General features: G+C 40.1%; 4 protein-coding genes across 7 annotated transcripts; 3 read left to right on the top strand and 1 right to left on the bottom strand.

The window, feature by feature from the left end:
- Window positions 1-4,414: 4,414 nt before the first annotated feature.
- LOC121648433 (betaine--homocysteine S-methyltransferase 1-like) lies at window positions 4,415-6,972 on the top strand. Its single transcript, XM_041998524.1, has 8 exons — window positions 4,415-4,520; window positions 5,040-5,172; window positions 5,264-5,376; window positions 5,484-5,675; window positions 5,778-5,925; window positions 6,004-6,186; window positions 6,277-6,505; window positions 6,589-6,972. The coding sequence occupies exons 1-8, from the start codon at window positions 4,503-4,505 to the stop codon at window positions 6,776-6,778; spliced, it is 1,206 nt and encodes a 401-aa protein (XP_041854458.1). The 5' UTR covers window positions 4,415-4,502; the 3' UTR covers window positions 6,779-6,972.
- Window positions 5,940-20,960, bottom strand: LOC121648435 (pyridoxal (pyridoxine, vitamin B6) phosphatase). Of its 2 annotated transcripts, XR_006011975.1 has the most exons (3): window positions 20,139-20,960; window positions 18,050-18,986; window positions 5,940-5,950 (listed from the first exon to the last, which is right to left on the bottom strand). XR_006011975.1 is itself a non-coding variant. In XM_041998526.1 (2 exons), exons 1-2 carry the CDS (start codon window positions 20,734-20,736, stop codon window positions 18,640-18,642), a joined length of 945 nt encoding a protein of 314 aa, XP_041854460.1. In that variant the 5' UTR covers window positions 20,737-20,960; the 3' UTR covers window positions 17,933-18,639. The 2 variants fall into 2 exon arrangements, 1 of the variants encoding a protein (XP_041854460.1); XM_041998526.1 differs by lacking the exon at window positions 5,940-5,950 and having other exon boundaries at window positions 17,933-18,986.
- On the top strand, window positions 8,238-11,989 carry LOC121648434 (betaine--homocysteine S-methyltransferase 1). Its single transcript, XM_041998525.1, has 8 exons — window positions 8,238-8,337; window positions 9,428-9,560; window positions 9,760-9,872; window positions 9,970-10,161; window positions 10,282-10,429; window positions 10,848-11,030; window positions 11,212-11,440; window positions 11,525-11,989. The coding sequence occupies exons 1-8, from the start codon at window positions 8,320-8,322 to the stop codon at window positions 11,700-11,702; spliced, it is 1,194 nt and encodes a 397-aa protein (XP_041854459.1). The 5' UTR covers window positions 8,238-8,319; the 3' UTR covers window positions 11,703-11,989.
- Window positions 12,812-17,850, top strand: mrps36 (mitochondrial ribosomal protein S36). Of its 3 annotated transcripts, XM_041998529.1 has the most exons (6): window positions 12,813-12,830; window positions 13,021-13,122; window positions 13,405-13,492; window positions 14,349-14,412; window positions 14,677-14,876; window positions 17,359-17,850. In XM_041998529.1, the coding sequence occupies exons 3-6, from the start codon at window positions 13,439-13,441 to the stop codon at window positions 17,374-17,376; spliced, it is 336 nt and encodes a 111-aa protein (XP_041854463.1). In that variant the 5' UTR covers window positions 12,813-12,830; window positions 13,021-13,122; window positions 13,405-13,438; the 3' UTR covers window positions 17,377-17,850. The 3 variants fall into 3 exon arrangements, with proteins under 3 accessions (XP_041854464.1, XP_041854463.1, XP_041854462.1); XM_041998530.1 differs by lacking the exon at window positions 13,021-13,122 and having other exon boundaries at window positions 12,812-12,830; XM_041998528.1 differs by lacking the exon at window positions 12,813-12,830 and having other exon boundaries at window positions 12,840-13,134.
- Window positions 20,961-22,804: the final 1,844 nt, after the last annotated feature.

The raw sequence follows: 22,804 nt of genomic DNA, 5'->3' as shown, positions 1-22,804 counted from the left end.
TGGTGCTCTAGCTCTGCATTGTTGTGGAAATAATTGAAATCAAAGTGGACAAAGATTTGTTTTTTGGTGGATAAGAGTTATGATAATGAAGACTGTCCAGCACATCTGTGGTCTTTACTTACCCTTCTTTAGTTTGTGTTTTTTTCCGTTGTGCCATGAAATGCTTGATGCTGGTTCCTTTAAGCAGACAAAAGCTCAAGCAAATTTTTAACAAATCTGCTTTCAGCCAATGCACAACATTACCTCTGGAGCCTATGCTGTTTCAGCTTTGTTGAGGTCTACACATCTGTCCTCTGCAATGCAAATAAAGCATGAAATGGCTTTCACACTGACACAATCCATGTAATCATTTGATGCAGAGTTGACATGGTGAAAATCCACAATGCAGCTTTCACTATAACTATGAAATGCTATGCTATGGAATCAATGAGGTTTGAATTGTTTAGTCCATATGTTATGGTACTTTATATCACAAAATATTAGCATCACAGCACTCAGTACTGAACGTCCTATGTCTGAAAAAACTTACTATAATGAAACCGCTTTTCACTTCTCTTTGTTAAAGCACTCTAGTGAAACCAATGCTTGTACTGCTGACCATCTTTCAAGGTTCAAGATTTTTTTGTTTATTTTAGACAAACAATTGTGAAGCATAGAATATAACAAACAAACTTCAGAGCTTTTTATTTAGCCCACTTTTTTTTAATTGTAAACCCTGTTTATGTTTACAAATCCAAAAAGCATTGATCATTTCAGCAGAATACTTTGTTCTTTCTGAGTTGTGATTGGACCAGAGGAGGGGGTGGAGGTAAAAAGAAGAGGGTGGAGTGGGTGATGTTGAGTCAGGATAGCGGCTATTTACTGAAGTGACATAGAAAAGAAAATGTGTGAAGATTACAAAAGAGAAAGAAATCAAGAGGTGGTTTTGTTTTGGATCCACAAGATCTTATAAAATAAACTTAATTTTACTGGCATGTTTGTGTTGTCCACTTAACTAAGAGAGGAACAATCAACCACTATGCCTGAAACACCAATGTCCAATAAATGAATGAATATATATATATATATATATATATATATATATATATAAATGCATGCAAAAATGCAAAAACCAAGGTTGTGTTGGGAGTAAACGTTTGTAATGTCAGACCAACTTTTGTGCAGCAACCAGGCTGAGAATCATGTGACAAGTCAGCTTGTTTTTTTAGCAGTCAATACTTAACCACAGCTTTATCAGCAGCAGGCTGCTCACCTTACAAATTTTCTTCCCTCCCAGGAAGCGTGCAAACATGCCACTTTCTGCACTCTCTTCTTTAGCTCTAATTTCTAAAGTCTGGCCTTTTTCCCAGCCAGCCACCCTCCCCATCTTCACGTTTTGATCTACTTAGCTACAGCTCTGGCTTTATGCAAAGAGTTCCTTCCCTTCATCAACCCATAAGCCCTCTCCTTTTACCCTCTGCCTTTGGTCAGTGGCTTTTTACAGATAGCCTCAGTTCCAGCCAAAGTCTGCAAGCACTAGTTGTAACTACACAAGGAACATGTAACAGTACAGTGGGTGGTCAGTGTGTGTGAAACTCCAACTGGAATAACTAGAATGACTCAGAAGAAATTGGATAAGTTTGATATACACTTTGCAGACAGATTTCAGAGAGCATAAACAATGCAGTAATAGCTTGATGTGGCTTTTGTGATATTTCTAAGACTGGACAAGGAAATGGGAGAGCTGAGGGGCAGCCACAAAGTGATTGATCTCTGAATCAATGCTGTGAGGTGGAAAGAAAAAGGAGACAAAGGTTTACAGTAAATCTAAAAGAAGATCTCTAAATCAAAGAATGAATGGTATCATTCCAAGCTTCTGTGGTGCCTTGATTACATGTTACATAAGTCATTTGGTCAGTCAGCATGATGTAATGTGGGCACAGGGCATGTGGTTCACTTTGGTGCATCTGGACCTCTTTTCAGACCGGAGTTGTGGTTCACTGTACACTTGGAATTTGAGTTCTCTTCCACCATGGAAGCTGAATTTCTGAATTAGAGGAAACTATCTTGTTGTAATGATTACACTGACTAACATCTCCAAACTTAGACTAAAATTATGAGGAAAAACTGTCATGTGCATCATTTTGTATATATTCTCCAGATTATAGGCGGCAGTTTTTCAGGTTTTGAAAACTTTATGATCGCCTGAATGGCATGAGCTGGATGATTCTGTAAAATAGGATATTTGCAAATGAGCATCAGAATTCTTGAACACATTCCTGTAACACAAGATGTGATCAGTGCAAGCTGGTGAAATCCTGTGATGAGCCATTAGACTGAAGGCAGTTTTCTGAACTTTGACTGTGTTGATAAACACATGAAGACGGCCTATCTGTAACATTCTCCCTGAAACTGGATAAACCCAGCACTGGCAGAACTACACACACCTTTCTGCTGAAGGTCAATGACCCACGTATCTTTGTGTGTGAGTGTGTGCATGTGTGTTTTACTAAGCTTGAATGCGTCTGTGTGCAGCAAATAAGGACAAGGATAAAGGTAGTGGAAAGAAAAGAAGTTGTTCATGGTTATGCAAGGATATACAATTCATGGTTTCTCTCATGCATGACAGCATACATGGCGTGCAGCAGACACCACTAATTCCTATCACAGATTATGTTTTTATCGTTTAATCGCATGGTCTAAAATAAAACAAAACCCAGAAATAATATTTCTTCACTTTGTTGTTGCTCATTAAAAGACAAATGACATTTAGATAGATAGATAGATAGATAGATAGATAGATAGATAGATAGATAGATAGATAGATAGATAGATAGATAGATAGATAGATAGATAGATAGATAGATAGAAATACTTTATTAATCCCTTTGGAGAGTCCTCAGGGAAATTTGGGTACCAGCAGCAATACAACACCAACAGTAAAGCAGGACAAGCACAAGACACAATATATACAGGTACAAAGCAAAATAGAGGCAACAAGGTGCAAGAAAAGCACAAATAGAATGTAATAAATAACAATAAGATAAGTTAAATAAAACAATATAAACAAGCATTGCACACAGTAGAGGTGGTACAGATTCCCAGTTCACTATTGCACGTATAAGTTATTGCAACTGTTTGTATGGGTTATTGTGCATGTGTTGTATCAGGCGGACTGCACACCTCCCTCTCCCCCCTCCTTCTCCCCCTCCTGCCTAATGCAGAGTTGTACAGTTTGATGGCTCGGGGGACAAAGGAGTCTCTGAGCCGGTTGGTCCTACTCTTGGGGAGGAGCAGCCTGTTACTGGTCAGGCTTCTCTGTGCACTGATGACAGTGTGCAGAGGGTGACTGGCATCATTCACAATAACCAGTAGTTTTTTTAGTGTTCTCCTCTCTGCCACTGTCACCAGGGAGTCCAGCTTCATTTATATTGTGTTTCATCCTGACACTATGCAGGGCCACACACACTGAAAGAGAAATAAATGAATGAAGGAGCCAGATTAGCCTAAAAATTAATTTTGCTTCAAAACTTACTCTAGGCAAGGCAAGGCTAATTTATTTGTATAGCACATTTCATGTACAAGACAATTCAAAGAGCTTTACATAGAACATTTAATGCATCACAGCAGGGTGCAGGAAGCAATAACAAGTACATTAAAAAACAAACTTTAAAAGAAATTAAAAAAAAAGAAATCAACCAAACTTTGCAGCTCTGAATGTGCATGCCAAAGCATGTCTCCATGGCTTAACATTTAGAGTTTTAAGATCATTTTCGTTACTAAAATCTAATTAGTATCTATTCATTGATCTGGAACATGTGTTCCAACTACCCACATATCAGGTATGTTTTGTCTCAACACTAACGTGACGTACAATGAAAAATCATGTCTTCAGGCCTTGCTACAGGATCCCAGCAGTAGAAATGGAAATTAATAACAGTAACTTTCTTAAGAAGCAAATATGAGAACTCTTGTTCAGGAGGTTTTAGACATGTAAGAGCACTTTGCAGGGAACTACCGTACACACTCCATGCGGAGTCTTGTCAAGCAAAAGGTTACGTAATAATGATTTTCTGGCCTGTTTAACAGAACTTGCTGCCTACTGTTTATATTGCTCCTCTTTATGAGCCTCAATTTGTCTAGAAAAAAAAGGTTTATGACAGAGCTCAATTACGTGGGAGTATTGCTATTCAATAGCAGTCAGTAACATTGGCTGCAGTGGTAATGTAATCATTACACAGCCAGATCTCTCCTTTTTTTTTTTTTTTAAATAAATGCTTTTTACGTGATCTCAGCTGACTGGTATAACCCATGCTATCGTCATTGATCTTTGAGCCAGAACAAGTTGCTCAATGTCTAAACAAACGTGTATCTAATAAACGTGAATTTGGCAGCAAAATTAAATCCTCCCATTGCCAGGAAGCAATATAAAACTTGTGACAAGCGACTCTCTGCACTCTTCAAGTCAAAAAAGGGGGTTGCTGTTACCAAGTGCCTAGTGCTGCAACTGAAACAGGGAGACCATGCTGCCTACTAAGAAGGTAACACAAGCTCTCTGCATACAGTTCTGTACATAAGTTGTCTCTGTTACCTTGCAGAAAGGTGTCTGACGCAGCATGTATGTATCATTTAATGTACAGAAACTGCTGGTCATCGTTGTCCTGTTGGATAATGGGCTGAGCTTTAGCAAAAACGATGGCAGTTTAGGCTTTATTAAACAGCCAGATTAAAGCAGTCACTGCTGGACGGTCTCAAGCTAAAAACCGTTTTATCTCTGCACCTTTGGACTCAAGCTGCATTTTATTTTCCACATAAACACATAATGAATCATTATATTATCAAAGTGCATAGATTTTTTGCTAATTTTTTAATGAAATCAAGTTATACATGACATTACCTGGCTTTGCTTTACCTGGCATGCATCTCAATAGACTTTGTATTTGACATATGTGCCCCTTTATTGAAATCAATAAACAAGGTATAACATACTAGTAAGCATACAATAAAATTTATGGTAACACATAAATTAAATGTGTCCATAAATTCTTCTGTTCACACAGGGTATCCTTGAACGTCTCAGTGCTGGGGAGGTTGTGATCGGCGATGGCGGTTTTGTGTTTGCCCTGGAGAAGAGGGGGTATGTGAAGGCTGGGCCATGGACTCCTGAGGCATCTGTCACTCATCCTGAGGCTGGTATGTTCTCATATGTTTCCCATCTGAAACCCCAACCAAGCTTAAATGGATAAGTTTTTACCCTAAGCATGACAAAGTTTGCTTTCATCAGTGCGACAGCTGCACAGGGAGTTCCTGCGGGCAGGGTCTAATGTCATGCAGACATTTACTTTCTATGCCAGCGATGACAAACTGGAGAACAGGGGCCAGACACTGAAACTCACTGTGAGTAACCAACTTAGGCACTCTAACATCCAAAATCCATCCTGTATTATCAATGAACAACACAGGTATTATGAAAAATATTTATCGTGTCTGACTCACTTTTTCAGGGAACACAAATTAATGAGGCAGCCTGTGACCTGGCAAGAGAAGTCGCCAATGAAGGAGATGCACTGGTTGCTGGTGGAGTGTCCCAGACGCCATCCTACCTGAGTTGCAAGAGTGAGACAGAGGTGAAAGCCATCTTTAAGAAACAGTTGGACGGGTTTATAAAGAAGAATGTGGATTTCCTAATTGCAGAGGTGAATTCATGTTGCATTTAAGAGCATCTGACTTCAGGTCAGGTTGCATCAAAGACCGTTTTTGTCTGAAATATGATTAGTAAACTGTGGTGACTATTGCAGTACTTTGAACACGTTGAGGAAGCAGAGTGGGCAGTGCAAGTCCTGAAGACCAGTGGGAAGCCTGTAGCTGCTAGTCTGTGCATTGGACCAGAGGGAGACATGCATGGCATTTCACCTGGAGAATGTGCTGTCAGGCTGGTGAAGGCTGGTGAGCATTTAATATGGTAACTTTTCTTTTAACTGCTGTGGTTGACAGACACAGTAATGATATTACAATAATTGGTAGGTGCCCAGATTGTGGGAGTCAACTGCCACTTTGACCCACTGACCTGCGTGAAAACAGTCAAGATGATGAAGGAGGGAGTGGAGAAGGCCGGGCTGAAGGCTCACTACATGGTGCAGCCGCTGGCATACCACACTCCAGACTGCAACTGCCAGGGATTTATTGATCTGCCAGAATTCCCCTTTGGTAACACGCTTTGCAAACCAAAAGAGAAAAAAAGACAGTTGTCCAGCAAGCAGCTTGTCACTTTCATCTTATTTATCTGTCTTTTTTCAGCCTTGGAGCCCAGGATCCTGACCCGGTGGGACATGCACAAGTACGCCAGAGAAGCCTACAAGGCCGGCATCCGATTCATTGGTGGCTGCTGTGGGTTTGAGCCATATCACATCAGGGCTGTGGCAGAGGAGCTCAGCCCTGAGAGAGGAATAATGCCTCCTGGAGCTGAAAAACATGGAATGTGGGGTTCTGGTCTGGAGATGCACACCAAACCTTGGGTCAGAGCCAGGTAAAACATTTACAAATATTCAATACCTTGAATTCTTCATAATTTTAGGACAAAATAGGGAGTCTTTTCTTTATCTCCTCTAGGTCCCGTCGTGAATACTGGGAGAACATCATGCCTGCATCTGGTCGTCCCAAATGCCCGTCCATGTCCACACCAGAGTGCTGGGGTGTGACCAAAGGGCACGCTGACCTAATGCAACACAAAGAGGCAACCACCTCCCAGGAAATGAAACACGTACTGGAGAAACAGAAGAAAGTAAAGTCCTCTGCATGAGTAAGATGGAGTGTGAAAACCACTGCATCCTACATCCCTTTCATCAGTCAGAAAGAGATGATAAGAAGGGTTGAGTAAGAGCAGTAAGTACAGAAAGAACTGAGACGTAAAAGCACAACATGTAACAGCAATGCTCCGCTTGTGGAGTGTTTTAATGGCAGCCCCCAAACAATAAACCTAAGATTGCAACTTGATTCCACAACTGTGTCATCATTGTTCATGAGTATTAAAGGTCCCATATTATACACTTTATTCCCAATCTGAGACCATTCATTAATATCTAAATGAAATATTTCCGCCATGGTATGGACAAATCGACCCTCAGTTTGAGTGCAGCGGCTTCTCTTCACCTCCCTCTTTTTAGCAGCTTCAGAAATGTGCCGTTTATGGTGGGCGGAACCCTGGTGGAGCAGCTCAGCTGTTGGCTCCGCCCATCGCATCGCCCGTCATGAGGTGATTGACAGGTTAATATATTTTCAAGCTATCAGACTAATAAGGCCGAAACGATAAAATAACTGCCAGCTCTTACCTCTCCAGCTGTGTCACGGACAGTTAGTATTGAACCTGGCTTCAGCTTCAAACGGTCGGCGAAGCCTGCTTTCCATGCCCCCATGTTGTGGAAACAGTCCTCTTTGAAATGCTGGCCACAGACATGCAAAACCTTTGGAAGTTTTCCGGGTACATTTCCTCCAAAAATAAAATTAATCCACTCAGTCCTCGTGGGTTCAGTGGATGGAAGTAAAAAAACGTTTTCGTGTTCATTCATGCAGCCACAAACAGAACAGTGCTTCTGTCGCTTAGCCATGTCCGCTAACGAGGGTTGCCGAAGAGGGAAAAACACTGGGCGCTAGGTGATTTTTAGAGGGCGGGCTTTGAGAGCCGGTAGACGGGTCCATCGCTCTGTGGGGAGGGGTTATTGTCCCTTATGACGTCATAACGTACACGCTTTCAAACAAGCTCATTTCAGCGCTTACTTCCCTAGAGGTGGAGCAGGGGGGAGAGAGAGCGCCTGAAAGAGTTTCACACTTACGGGTCTCCTACACATGCGGGGGGACCAGTATGACTGTTCCAAAACCATTAAAAAGTGAATTTTGCATAATATGGGACCTTTAATGGATTGCTACAGCAAACACAAACCATTCAAAATATGTAACACACTTTTCATATATTCACTAGTTTGAAAAGCAACTCTGTTCTTACTGGTTTGTTAAATATCTTTATCTACTGAGTAAAACTTTTCTATTAAGGGTCAATAAAACAGAGACCCACTGACGTAGAGTGAGGCTTACAAAAACATCAAGAACCGTAATTAATCCGCACCAAACCTGCAGTACACACTGACAATACTCTCATTGAGTTAAAAAGGGGAGGGTAGGGAGTAAACACTGTAGTTGTGTAACTTGCCTCTTACCAATCAGAGAAGCCCTTTGTAAGATCCCTCCCCTTCTTTAGGCAGATTTATTGTGGCCTTCTGGTCAACTCTAATGTCACTTCAGCTTCTCAAAGTCTGAGCAGTCAGGGGTCCACACAGCTGCAGGAAAATGGCACCAACAAAAAAGGTATGTGTGAAAGCTTGGTATGCCTTCAAAACTCTCCCGGAGAATATCCACACAGGAAAAAAATAGCTAGTAGTTTATGCATTACCAATATGTCACGGTCAAGCTGCAAGGTGAATAACTAAAGAATTTAATTGGAATTTAGGTCCAATTAACCTAAATAACAATTGGTGTAATTTACAGTGTTAGAATTTCTTCTCCCAATCTAATTCAGGTGGGATGGACAGTTTACAGGGATTTTGTGTAAGTATTTCCTGGGAAGAGGACTTTAATCTTCCTAAAGCATCTTTTGCACAGCTGGCATGCCAGGTCATGTTTCTCTGGCCACTTAACCTGGCAACCTTTAATGCCACAAAAGTCAACGCAACTGAAAGAATATATTTTAAAATCTGTCATAAAAACTAGTTTAAAATTATTTAACATTGAGATACAAGTAGTAGCTCCTCCCTTCTCAATTTGTTTCAGAAAAAAAGATTTACTTGGAAATATTTGTATTTGACTTTTAATCATAAGATTTCCACAAGTTACAGAGCAGATTTTAATGCCCCCCCACCTCCTTTGAGGAATAATAAAGGGATTTAACATCTGCACTGAGAAACTGTCAGTGCACGTATAGTTTTTGGAGGATCTGGTGAGGATCCATGGCATGATTTCACAAAAGTTAGAGTTCTTAAAGGTGTAAATTATAATTTCCACCCATGCAGTTATGTCATGGTCAACACATTGATTGTTATCTAATCAACAGTTAATACTTCACGACATGACATGCAAATTCATTTGTGCAATTTAAATTGCAATAAACACAAAAAACTTTTACTTCTAGATAAGCGTGTTGGAGTCAACGGGTGCATGAATGTCAGTTAGATGGGCTGTTCTTCTGAAGGTTCATTCTCATTGTGAACAGCTGGATGTAACACAAAATTTGGGACACTCCAATGAACAAGATCCAACGGACTGAGATAAAAATTTATACCAGCTGCTGTTCTCAAACTTTGCCTGGAAGGAAAACTTGCAGCTTCAGAATATGCTGATTGACTAACCAAATTATTTTCTACCAATGTTATTTTGAGCTCACACTGATCAATGATCACAGGGAATCCTGGAGCGTCTGAACGCTGGGGAGGTTGTCATCGGCGATGGGGGTTTTGTATTTGCTCTGGAGAAGAGAGGATATGTGAAGGCTGGACCCTGGACCCCCGAAGCTGCTGCAGAGTACCCTGAAGCAGGTGGGAGCTGTGGTGCCCTTTTTCAGGTCCAGTGTTTGGAGAAAAAGTAGACTTCAAATGTAAAATCACAAAACTATAAACGAGCATAATATGGTTCTTTTAAAGTAGCTTCATTATTATTTGCAGGGCTTACCCACAAGCACACATCACCACACGTCTCTGTTTAAATGACTGCATATTTGCTCTCAATGACTTTCAGTGCGTCAGCTGCACAGGGAGTTCCTTCGCGCTGGATCCAATGTAATGCAGACCTTCACCTTCTACGCCAGTGACGACAAGCTGGAGAACAGAGGCAACAAGCTCATATTTACTGTACGTGAAATGAGTAACCACATCTATCATCAATAACATTATTTTAGGCTTTTAAACTAATTCTTTTGATTTGCTATAATTTGGCTTCGTTCTGTAGGGCGCTCAGATCAACGAGGCTGCCTGTGATTTGGCCCGTGAGGTTGCCAATGAGGGTGACGCTCTGGTTGCAGGTGGAGTATGCCAAACTCCATCCTACCTCAGCTGCAAGAGTGAGACAGAGGTGAAATCCATCTTCAAGAAACAGTTGGATGTGTTCATCAAGAAGAATGTGGACTTCCTGATTGCTGAGGTAAAGATAAAGAAACCATATAGTAAACGTTTTTAAATGATGATGTCCAGATGATGCTCTTAAGTGGAATTAGGTTGAAGTTCAAGGAAACAAGAATTGGTTGAGTGTTTTGTCCTGCAGTACTTTGAGCATGTTGAAGAGGCTGTGTGGGCCGTGGAAGCGCTGAAGCAGACAGGGAAACCCGTGGCTGCTTGTCTGTGCATTGGGCCTGAGGGAGACATGCACGGTATCTCACCAGGAGAGTGTGCTGTCAAGCTGGTAAAAGCTGGTGCGTAAAGTGGTCTTTGATATTCCCAAAAATGACTTATTCCACATCAGTCAAAGTTCTACATTATCAGTACTGCAAACACATTGGGCACGTCTACTGGTTCTGTAAGAAAAGTCTGAAATCGACCCTCTTTTTTGTAATCACAGTGACTTCCCACGCTAACACCATGACACGTCTAATCTGTTTCTTTCTAACTGGTATTATGAATGAACATTTTAACTTGGATCTTTAATTAAGTTCAAAGCTCTGCCAAGTAGCTTTTCTGCTCAGTCGCCATCACAAAAATGTCAACCATTAAAAAGAAAAATGACTGTGTAGAAATATGACAACAACCCAACCACAGCTGCACTTCACAGCTGGTGTTATCTAACTTAACCATGTACTCAACAGTCAACTCACATTGCCCCATGCCCTCTAGGTGCCCAGATTGTGGGAGTCAACTGCCACTTTGACCCACTGACCTGTGTGAAAACTGTCAAGATGATGAAGGAGGGAGTGGAGAAGGCCGGGCTGAAGGCTCACTACATGGTGCAGCCGCTGGCATACCACACTCCAGACTGCAACTGTCAAGGATTCATCGATCTGCCAGAATTCCCCTTCGGTAACAATATACCGTGTTGCACTTATAAGCTTTCATTCTAATTCTGTGTGTAAAATTACTCACCACAAAATAAGCTTCTGAGTCTATGAACTATCTCCCTCTAGTGGTGGATTGTATGAAGGTGCAGCAAGACAGTTAATTTTCACTTTACAAGCGATTAAATGACTTCATTCTCTGTTAGGTCTGGAGCCCAGGATCCTGACCCGCTGGGATATGCACAAGTACGCCAGGGAAGCCTACAATGCTGGCATCCGATTCATTGGTGGCTGCTGTGGATTTGAGCCGTATCACATCAGGGCTGTGGCTGAGGAGCTCGCCCCTGAAAGAGGCATCCTCCCTCCTGCATCAGAGAAACATGGATTGTGGGGTTCTGGTCTGGAGATGCACACCAAGCCCTGGGTCAGGGCCAGGTAAGAAACTGAACATGATTTAGAACACAGTCAAATTTGCCACAAAAGCTCTGTAGCACTCATAAGAATAAAATTCTTTTTCAGAGCCCGTCGTGATTACTGGGAGAACCTGAAGCCAGCGTCTGGTCGTCCTGTCTGTCCTTCTATGTCGAATCCTGATGGCTGGGGCGTTACCAAGGGCCATGCTGATCTCATGCAGCAGAAAGAGGCCACCTCCAAGGACCAACTCAAACAGCTGTTCGAAAGGTCAAAGGCCCACTGATTCAATCCATCTCCTTCACACTTTGCAGAAGACCTGAGTCAAACAGTTGTGCTTTGGAGCTACTGACACAGTGGTGTACACTTTCTCTATACAGTGCTGCACATAACAAACTTAACGTGAAGCAGCAAAATCTCACTTGAGACTCTACAGTTCTGTACATCTGTTGATTGTAACCCTGAGGCCACAATGTCTCACAGTGTCAGGAGTTTGCCCATGTTTGTTGCTATAGGGACCTGTTTGTTTTCCATGATCCTGGACAAGTTTGATTAATAAAACAAGATCCAATAAAAATCTGATTGGTTATTTGAATCTGGAATTTGTTGTTATCGTGGATGGGAGGCTGGAACCTGGATGCAGGAGTAAGAGGAATCTCATATGCATTAGTTTTAACAGCTAACATTTAGTGTTTCAACATGTTGAATGCAGAATAGCACATGAGCACTGCAATTGTCTTATTAGATTTCAATGCATGAACTGCAGCTGTGATTATATTAATTATTTGCAGCTTGCAGTGAAAAAGAAAAGGAAGCACACATTTCTGAATAATCGTATACATGTTACACACCATGTAGCTTAAAAACTTAAGAGCACTCAATTCAAACCTGCTCAATATGATTTAAGACCTTGACATTTAGGATAGGAAACTCTTGTCCAAATTGTTGTCCACATTGTAGGCATGCACATATTTACTCATTCAGAAATATGGATAATAAATAAGATCAAATTAAATTAGATAAGCATTAAACAAAGGCATCAGAAGACCATAAAATGAAAAACTCTATTAAGAGTTAAGTTTCCAAATGGCCCATTTGTCTAACTGCATTTAAAATTAGCCTTTCAGATTTTTCAGGAATTTGTGTTAATTTTTTTCAGTCAAGCACATTAACGGCACTCATTTAATCATTAGACCAGAATATTAATGATTTTACTTAAAATATTTCACTATAGGATCATTTTGTTCTTTGTCTCTGCAATGTAATTGATTTGTGCTTGTTTAAGGCTGACTTGAATTTTCTAGTAGTGCCGCATCTTCACCTATAAAACATCTCTGCAACATCTGAAGTTAATGATTGGACGAGCTTTGATCATGTGACTTTTTTTTCAAGGCGGAGTGAAATTAAAGATAAGGTAGGAATTTGTCTTTGCTTAGCATACTGGGCTAATATTGATATTTTTCGCTATAAAAGAGACAGTTATTTAGCTATTTAAATATTATTTGAGGACTAAATTTTTTCAGAGCCTTGCAGGACCTCGACTGATTTGACTTCTAGTGGATTAAAGTCTTCTATGTCTATCTTTGTCTACTCTTATATGACAGAGAGCTCACAGAAGCTGTATTATGTCCTGACCGTTTGACCTAGGCTAGCAGGACAATCGCTGACAACACATTGGGTAACTGCTTTTCACTATCGCCAAACAGGTAAGGCCAAAGGTAAGGTAGAATAAGACTCGAAATTATGGTCAAATTGTGAATTCATATTCTCTACTAAAACAACATGCGCCGCTAATTTAAATATACCAATGCATAAATATGCTGAGCACCCATACCGCATCATTGCTACTATCCTGTCACGTCTATCACGTCTCCCCCTGCACCATTATTACTAACCGCGTCCCAAAGATCGCTCATTTCTGGCCGAAACCTCATAATTTGTAATGACAGCAGCGCCCTCTTGTGGTATGTCTCTCTCACTGCACGCAGCTTTTCATACCGGAAGTAAACCCCTGAGGCCGTCATGGGGGGCAAAGTCAGCTCCAAAATGGCAGCTCCCACCGCCAGAGTTATTCAGGTAACGACGCTTCTTAAATCCTAATTATTCAATCTCAGTATGTGTTCCTTTTCCTCATAAAGGATTTTCAAGTGTAATTGTGTTTTTGTAGTGTTTTGGACAGCTGACTACTTATTTCAGCGATGTTTTGGGTGACAGAAACCGTCGTACCCTTGTTAATGTCCTTGTTAAAACATAAAAATCAGCTGAGTCCTTAAGATAAATATGCTGAGGGAGATTAAATTTGTACTAAACTGACATCATGATAATTTACAAACAGCAACCAAACTGTTACATAAACGTGGAAAATAATAGTATCTCCGATATTTTCCACTTCGCTATAGATAACTTTTATCTTTATACCCGACGTGCAAAATAAAGTTGCCAAAAAAATAAATAGTAAAAATGCTGATTATTTACCTGCATAATGTTTGGGATTTTTTCCAGTTGCTAGATAAATTCATTGCTTATCAGAAAACGATAAACCTTTTGGTTTTCTCCAACCAACTAACCAAAACTTAGGGATTCTGTGTTGTCAATTATAAAAGTGAGAGACGAGTTTAAATATTTGCTTTTACGAATATGAAACAGTGGGTCAAAGTTTCTATATTTTAGAACCATTCTGTATATACTTTCATTAAATGGGTCATATTAAAATGTGTTTTATATTGTAGAAAATTAGATTACATATTTGCTGTAATTATAATGCAATTGTAAGTGCTATATGGATATTTAAAATATTAGGAGAAATGCAGAATAGATTGACGTCACAACTGTAAAAGTAACTGCCACCAGGAGCTGTATCTCCTGTTGAATTATTGTGGTAGCTGTGTAATAAATTAAAAGCCTCAGCTGTTTGATTTTGTATGTTTTTCAGGCTGTACTGCCGCATACTCCTCTGATCAAGTTCCCGAACAGACAGAGCATACCAAGGCCCAATGGTAAGTCTGTACGTAAAACAATCTTATGAAATAGATCAAATCAGTTTTTTCAAACAGTTTTACAACTGCTCTGACTATTTATCTGGTGGGAGTCAGGGGCTTCTTATTCACAATGTGGACCTTAAACTTACTTTTCAGAGCTGAGAAAGCAGAAATTTTGTGCCTAGGAGGCTAGATTTAAATTAAGACATTAAATTAAAACATCTCTCTTTAGTCGTCAATTTCTGCTTCACTTACATTACCTCTTACTCTTTCCTCTTTAAGCCCAAGAGGCGTTGAAGATTTTAACTGCTAACCTTCCACAACACAACGCTCCCAGTTACCCTTCAGCTGCAGCGCCGCCAAGACCTCATGTACCTTTGACTCCGATCCCCGGCACGCCAGACACCCTGGCTTCTGTTCAGCTATTTCCTGCAAGATACCGCAGGAGACATCTAACAGTGGAGGAAATGGACTACATCCAGGTGAGGAAACGGAACCCATCATACACCATGCAGAATATTAAACATATATTTTATCTTGCATATTATTTTGTCCTGTGCACTTTTAGACTTAAAAGTAAGGTTATGAGGATAATGCAAAAGTTTGGACAACTTGAAGGCTTGAGAGCTTAACTTTGTTAAGAAAAGGGTTTGTTTACATTCTCTGATAGGAAAGGTCAGGCAGTGCACAAAAAAGCTTTATAAATACTTGGACTTGAGAGAAGCAATGATGAGATTGTGTTTTGGGTTCGACTGTTCGAGTGTTAACAACAATGAAGGTCAATCTCAGAAAGAGAATCACGAAGAAATTCTCTGCAAATTAAGCCGATAGAAAACCGTTATTTGATTACAAAGGACCGTGAGGAAGATATGGCAGACTCTGGAAAGTCATCTTCATAACATGACACCAGTCATCATCAAAAAGCATGAAAAGTTAGCAAATGAGTTGCGGACTGAAGAAGTTAGAGGAGAAATCATTTAATTGTGGGAAGAATGGATTGTTATGGAAATTCAGTCATTCTTAAAGCAAGAAAAGCAGTAGCTGCAAACCCAGCTGTTTCTTGTGTTTTAAAATCAGCTGGACAAGTTCAAAATAATGTTTGTAACAGTGGAAAACAGGGTTTATGCATTAAAGATAAACGTCACCAAGTATAATGGGAACATAATCCTGTAATTAAATGAAAATATGCAGATATCATGTGACTGGGAAATGCACACATGGCTGTTAGGAAGAAGACGCTTGTCTTCAGTGTCCTATGTTTCCAGTCTTTACATCAGTTTAGTTTATTCATAGTTTGATTGACTGCAGGACTACTGTCTAAAACTGAGCTTAATCAAACAACTGAATAAATCTTACTTTGCTGATGCAACATATTTGGATTGAAAATCTTTCAGGATCTTTTCAGCAGCCCTTTAAGATCTATTTCTGCTTGAGGCGAATGCTTCTCATAGAACTAGAAGCATTTGCAGGTGGTAAAAATTTCACAACTAAAACAAAGGGCATCACTAAGTACTGATCATGCAGTTAGTCTGAACTTTTGTTTATATTTATTTTTTCTTTTTATAATTACAAATTTTGCCCGAGCTTTTGCATGTCACTGAACCTATAAATGAAATGAAACAGTTAAAAATGTTACAGAAAGATATTGTGTCCATATATCATCTGTTCATGTAATACTCAAAAAAAAGAGAAATAATCAGCTCTTTTTTCATTATTCTTTTATAAATCTGATATACAATAAACTAAAACTGGTCTGTTTTTGTGCATTTGATTTGAAGTTAAGATGGTAAAAAATTAAACAAGAAAATCGACCCACAGGCAGAAGTTGATTTTAATATTTAATTTGTTGGATTTCCGTGACCCAGAAGGTGCTGCGGATTCTGTTCCTGGCTGGCCTCCATGCGCCGCAGTCACTCCGGGATGGCAGCTGCATCAGGAGGCTCACCACAGTGCTTCCCACTGACCGGCTCCCTGAAGGCCCAACATCCACCCAAAAGCACCGTGTTTTGGGAGGAGCTGGGTTCGAACCATATAGCTACTACAGCCTTTCTCAAACTGGGAGTTCCAAGATAATTTCAAGGGTTCACCAGATCATTGTAAAACAAATAACAAATATACATTTATCAAATAAAGTTGGGATTTTTTGGGCTGTAAAAGTGAACATGTTAATAAAAAGAGATAAAGTTTTTAATGCATAATCAACAAATGATACTCATGCCATAATAATGTGAATCTGGCATGATTTCAGTGAGAGGAGCTGATTTTGGCTGTTAAGTTCTTTGTTCTTTGAATCCACCAGAAAACACTTTATCATTATTTATGAAGATCCAGGCAGTTTCCAAGCCTTTTATTTAGAGAATATATATAACACAATCGACCACTCAGTCGTCGCGTCTGACATTCTGGTCCACACGCCATACCAGCCGGTGGCGGTAAGGTGGAGTGGGAGGGAAGAATCCGAAGACCTGTCAAACACTAACCTGTGTTATCTTGAGGTTTTACTTTTTTGCTCAGAAAGTTTGGGAACCACTGTCCTGCTACACCGAGCCCATACGACGTTGCCACCTTTACGTCACACAAAGCTGGAAACAAAAATCCGACAAATATTAAAATCAGTTTCTGTCTCTGGATTTTAACTTCAAATCAAAAGTGTAAAAACAGCCTGATTTTAGTTTTTTGTATCGAATTTCTAAAAGAAAAATGAAAAACAAGGTGATTATTTTATTTAATATTACCTGAACGAATGACCCGCAACCCTGAAGTGGACTAAGTGGTACAGAACATGGATAGATGGAGAACGATAGATGGACCATAATGTTATGATATTTACTTGAGCTATTGTTAGACAATAACCTTTGTCCTTCATATACACTTTGTGTTCACAGATGTTATAAATTGTATGTGTACTTTGGCATAATTGATAAATATATTTTTATTGATTTGTATTCTCTCTCTTTGCCACAGCGCGGTGGACCAGAGTAACATGAAGCAACTCATTAGCTGCAGCTTCAGTCTTTCCTCTGCTCCTCAGCACAAGAGAACTAACGCCACGAGACACACAGGATAAAGAATTGCATGAATCTTGTTAAAATGTACATATGTTTATTTTTAGATGATTGCGATGTATTTTAAGTTCACACTAAAGGACATTTCATTATAAAAAGGGTTAAAGAGCCAAAACAACGGCCTAGGTTTTGTTTTTTATAAAACCTTGATTTCCACCCTCCATCACTCTGATTTTTTCTGTTTAATTTTGACTTGTTAATAGTAAACAGGCCATGCCACCGTACTCATACTTGATCATGAAATCAGTTGCACAGTTGAAAATGTTCATTTGTTACTGCAGTAAACTGGTCGGTTATCTTTGAAGGGAACTTGGATGAGTCATCAGTTCTTGAAATTGTGCTGCGTTCATACAAACCGCTGGATTTAAAATATTAAAGAATATTGAATTTTGATTGTGTTCTTATCGCAATTAATGTCAATACACAGACCCTAAACAAGCAGGAGATATTTACATCAGTAATAACGAGCCAAGTTGGATAGATGAACAATATTTAATTTACTTTCAGCTGTTGATACTGTTGCAGACATGCTCTATATGGTAAACATTCACAACATTAACATTTTACAGTAGTGCAGTAAGACTGGCAACTTTTTTTATGAGCTTCATTTAGCGTTGTTAGCTTATTACTCGGATGAATATTGGTACAAGTAATACAGACATGACAGGCTTAAAGTGAATCAACACTTTACCCTGTCTGGCTGGCAGATTGTCAGCTTCTACCACAGCTAAGAAAAGCTGCTCACTCTAGGTTTTATTTTCTAGAAGTGACACCCAGGCAAACTGGAGAAAACTGCCTTTTGGCAAAAATAACCACTTCCTAAACGCATGAAAGCAGAACAATTCATGCCTTTACAAAAATACCTTTGAATGCTCAAAAAGAAAAGAGGCTATCAAATACTATCTATAGTGGAGTATATTCATTAAACACAGCAAGAATTAACTGTCAAGTCACAAATGGCAACAACACTAGAAGAAACAGGAATGCACAGGTTATTCGTGATTATTTAAGCGGAGAACATCCGCTCTACATGTGTCTTGTGCACAACATAAACGGCGTCATGTTAATTATGATCAACTTCAGAACTGTTGACTGGAACATTTTAAGTGCCAGACTCAACATTGCAAATTCAACGTGGCAGAGCCAATCTCTGCTCCTGTACTGGCTTTAAAATGACACATCAATTACTCTGTTCATCCAGTTCCTCAAATGCTGGCAGGAAATCAGCAATGGTGTCCACCACGTAGTCAGGCACAAAGCTGCGGTTGGTGGTCAGGTCACTATTCCTGTACTCCTGGGCTTCCTCGATCTGAGACACACCGGTGAGAGTGAGCATGGTATCCAGGCCACAGTTGGACCCGAAGAGCATGTCCGTCTCCAGGCGGTCCCCGACCATGAGGCACTGAGCTGGATCCACTCCCCTGAACTGGCTGGAGATGCACTCAAACATAAAGCGGCTGGGCTTGCCGATTACAGTGGCCTTGCGACCTGAAGCCACCTCAAGAGCTGCAGTTAGGGAACCAGAACCTATCGAGAGTCAAAAGCAAAATTAGATAAGAGTGAACCAGAGGAAACTGTATCCAACTTCCAATTCATCTGCAGATTTTTCAGACTTAGGTTGAATTCCTGAATAAGCAAAACTGGCCATTTCCCAACAACCTCATCCTTCCTGCAGACCTGAGAAGGTTTGGTTCACATTAATACAAACTGGAAGAAAGTTGTGAGTGTACATTTGTATGGCAACATCCAATCTTACAGCCAAGGCCAAAGAAGAAGATCCTACATCATTACATCATCTTTTTCATATTTTGGGAAGAAAATAACCAAGGTTGTGATTTAATGGTGGGAATCTCACCATCTTGGGCTACTATGATACCCCGTTCTCAACTTAAGGGATAAGTTCATGTTGTAAAATAAAGGATGCACATTGCAGGGAAGTTTTTTCTTTTTTTCAAATCACTGCCTTGTGACTCTCTCCCCTGTATAAAATCTGCTGTTGTTGTCTTCTGTCTGTGCATTATACAATGGACCCTGTTAAGGTGGAGAGTGCATTGCACAGACCAGAAAGAATGGAAGCCTAAAGGGGCCCTATGCAGCTATGGGTGACCCCTCAAAGTGGACACCATGTTTTGGTCTTTTTGTTGTTGTTTTAACAAAATAAGTGCAGCCAAAACTCACCACAAAAACCGAGGCTCTTGTTACTCTATAACATTTAAGTAAAAAAAAAACAAAAAAACAAAAAGGCTATACCAATCCTCCGCGCACATTACTGTCTGCAGCATATCATGCAAACTGATACTAACTAAATATTAACAGAAGCCATGCAAGAAAACCTGGACCTTAAGTTAGACAGCCTTCAGGCAGGGTGGGTTTACTGTCACGGTTTTAAAAAAAATTTCACATTACTAAAGCTGAAGATAGCAGTAAGCCTATGTAGTTGCATCATAATAATAATAACAGTAATCAGTGAGGACTATTTAACACACATCAAAGCTGGGATTTATTGTTGAGCATTATGACCCTATGGGCCCCTGCTCTTGTGTTCAATTAAACCTTCCATTTACCTGTTCATGGTTTGCTGTATTGTAAATATTGAAATAGTCGTGGTTGTGTGTTTCTAAACCGGAATCATCAGAATTAAACTGCGCTTTAACACAAAGCATCGACGCACCACCATACCTGGCAGTATCCTTCCACCTGACAGGGGGTGCCAAGGGTCGTTGTCGGTTGCCAGAAACAGACAGTCTGGGTCCTTCAGGTAACACGAGGCTTTGGCCAGTTTGAGAAAAGTCAGTTTATCATCATGCCCCACCAGCACCGCCTTAACGTCCGGAGCCAGGGCGCAGTTGTAGATGGTGGCGTCCGGATCGTCCGCCTCCTCCACGCAGGGGATTCCCGCCTCCACTAGCTCTCTGCGAAGTCCTTCGCAGCCGATGACAAACACCTGGCCGGGGACCTTGACGACATCTCTCAGATAGAGGGCTGAGCAGTAAGACGAGCTGAAGATCTGCTCCAGCATCACGTCGGTAAAGCCCAGCCGGTAAAACTTGTGCACATAATTCTCCCGCGGCCTGGTGCAGTTGTTAGTGACGAACACTACGTTTTTTCCGTGGCGAATCAGCGCATTGACCACCTTCGCCGCGCCGGTGATTGCATTCTCTCCGTGCCATATGACCCCGTCGCAGTCAAAGAGAAAGAAATCCTTCGCCTCAAGCAGACTTCTAATCTGCGGACCTCGAATTTTCTGGCAGCCTTTGAACCCAAAGGCGCCTGCCATCCCGGCGTTTTCCTCGGTTTCTTCCGTCTTTCACCCGCTAGTGACGCCCCATATCAGAGGCCGGTGCATAATGTGGTAAAGACAGCAAGCAAAATTACATGAAAACAAATTAATGCCAGGAAATCACATTGCAGAGACCTTGGTTTGGTTACATACACAGACGGACAGTGGACCACATAAACATTGACGTTTGGTCACGCCCCTTTGAAAAGATTGACCAATCAAATTGCAGAGCTGTAGCCAATCAGGGTTGTATCTGTCTCTAGTCTTTTAAGACTCAAAATAAAATTGCGCCCTCATGGTTCATAATGTTGAAAAGCATTTTCCTTTCATAGCCACATCAGTGGTGGTTAAACTAAATATTTTATATCTTCTAAAAAATTTTATGAAGCTGTACTAATATTCCATGAATCAACACCATGGATTGTATTGCTATGAAGCTTTGTTTTTATTCGTAGTGGTTGTTTTTGAAACATACATAATCCTTGTAGATCATTTTTAATCTCCCTCACCTGAAACAAGCCCTGGATACTGTGCGTTACATTTTGATGATTTCCATTGTACATTAATTTTGTTGTTTTAATGTCAACTAGATCTTTGAATTTAAGTACTCTCAGTTTAGTAAAGAGTTGGTTGTTTGGTTGTTTAAACTCAGCATTGCTTACAACTCTTCTAGCTTTTTTTCAATAATGTATATTAGATCTGTGTTTGTTTTATATCTGTTTTCCCAAATTTCCACACTGTAGATCATGTGTAGGAGTATGACAGAACAGTACAAGGTGAATAATGAAGCTCAATTGAGGAGGTTTTTTTACTTTGTGTAATACTGCAACAGGTTTAAAAACATTTAACTTGAAATAAAATAACATTCTGTACATTAGATTTTATTTCTTGCAATATAACATATTGTTTCCTGTCTTTTAATTAACTACTTATGTAAGCAATGTATCACTAATGATACATAAAATGGTCTGTGTATGTTCACAAGTAAACATACACAGATCATTTTCATGTTACAGTCGTTTCTTGTGTAGAACTCTATTAATTTGTTAGTTAATTCTGTCATTTCTCCACTAGTCACAAATAAAGGTAATAAATTAAATGCCGGAACTACTATTGTATAATATAGTGCATTTATACGGTGTAACTCTTGCTGCATTCATTTATAACTGCGTAAACAATAAAAATCCAAAGTATTCCATAGTTGCCAAAATTTTGTTTGCAAAGAGTAAAACATCAGCCAAAATTTACACAATTGTTAGCACATTATCATCCCCATATTAACGTAACGTGTTTTTCTGTGTTACTCGAGCCGTGTTTGCCTATGTGTAAAGTTCTGATCTGTTTTAAGTGGTACATGCGTGCTGCTGCCTGTGTGTGTGCTTGCCTGGGCACGTTGCCATAGAGATTGATTTGCCTGATGTAGTTGATTGTGCGCCAAGTAAAGAAAAAGAAAAATGAAGCTGGAGATTATTATTTTCAGTTCAATCCAGTTTCAGTCTAAACTTGCGGCGAAAGATCCTGTTCGCCAGTCAGTGGAAGGAGTCCTTCAGCAGCCGACCCGCCTGAACAAACAGCCGACCCTCCTGAACAAGCAGCCGACCCGCCTGAACAAGCTGAGCTTTTTTCAACATTTCCTAGAGTGCAGCAGCTGGTAAGACAGAAATTAACAAGCTAGTTGCAGGGTTCATTGTGGGAGACATGCTCCTCCTGTCGACTATTGAATCGCCCTGGTTTAGAAAAATACCAGATAAAATGATTATGAGACAAGTGTGCCCATTTCTTCCCACAGACAGGGATGTTGTTCTTGTGGTTTTAAAGCCATTTTGTTTACAATATACAGTAAACACTCTGCAGACAGGCAGCGATGATTCGGCTATGATGTTTGTCCATGTCTACACGGTGAATTTAAAAATTTAAAATTCTAAAGTAAAGTTATAAGTAGTGGTGTTACTTTTCAAATGCAGTAATGAATAAAGTAATTTCATTATAATTTACACAAGCAATAAGTAACTATTAACTAATTTTTAGAGTGACTACGCCAACACTGCATATCGATAAGGGTTTA

The sequence above is a fragment of the Melanotaenia boesemani genome, chromosome 11 (assembly GCF_017639745.1).
Source record: "Melanotaenia boesemani isolate fMelBoe1 chromosome 11, fMelBoe1.pri, whole genome shotgun sequence".
Lineage (NCBI taxonomy): Eukaryota > Metazoa > Chordata > Actinopteri > Atheriniformes > Melanotaeniidae > Melanotaenia > Melanotaenia boesemani.
The sequence above is the reverse complement of the archived record's forward strand: the minus strand, read 5'-3'. Positions and strand labels throughout refer to the sequence as shown.

Coding starts and splice junctions, on each gene's coding strand:
- LOC121648433 (XM_041998524.1), top strand. Junction 5,173..5,263: donor TGTCACTCATCCTGAGGCTG/GTATGTTCTCAT, acceptor TGCTTTCATCAG/TGCGACAGCTGCACAGGGAG. Junction 5,926..6,003: donor TGTCAGGCTGGTGAAGGCTG/GTGAGCATTTAA, acceptor AATAATTGGTAG/GTGCCCAGATTGTGGGAGTC.
- LOC121648434 (XM_041998525.1), top strand. Junction 9,561..9,759: donor TGCAGAGTACCCTGAAGCAG/GTGGGAGCTGTG, acceptor AATGACTTTCAG/TGCGTCAGCTGCACAGGGAG. Junction 11,031..11,211: donor TCTGCCAGAATTCCCCTTCG/GTAACAATATAC, acceptor ATTCTCTGTTAG/GTCTGGAGCCCAGGATCCTG.
- mrps36 (XM_041998530.1), top strand. CDS start 13,439: ATGGGGGGCAAAGTCAGCTCCAAAATGGCAGCTCCCACCGCCAGAGTT. Junction 13,493..14,348: donor CCACCGCCAGAGTTATTCAG/GTAACGACGCTT, acceptor TATGTTTTTCAG/GCTGTACTGCCGCATACTCC. Junction 14,413..14,676: donor GAGCATACCAAGGCCCAATG/GTAAGTCTGTAC, acceptor TTCCTCTTTAAG/CCCAAGAGGCGTTGAAGATT.
- LOC121648435 (XM_041998526.1), bottom strand. CDS start 20,736: ATGGCAGGCGCCTTTGGGTTCAAAGGCTGCCAGAAAATTCGAGGTCCG. Junction 18,987..20,138: donor AGGTGGAAGGATACTGCCAG/GTATGGTGGTGC, acceptor GACTCTCGATAG/GTTCTGGTTCCCTAACTGCA.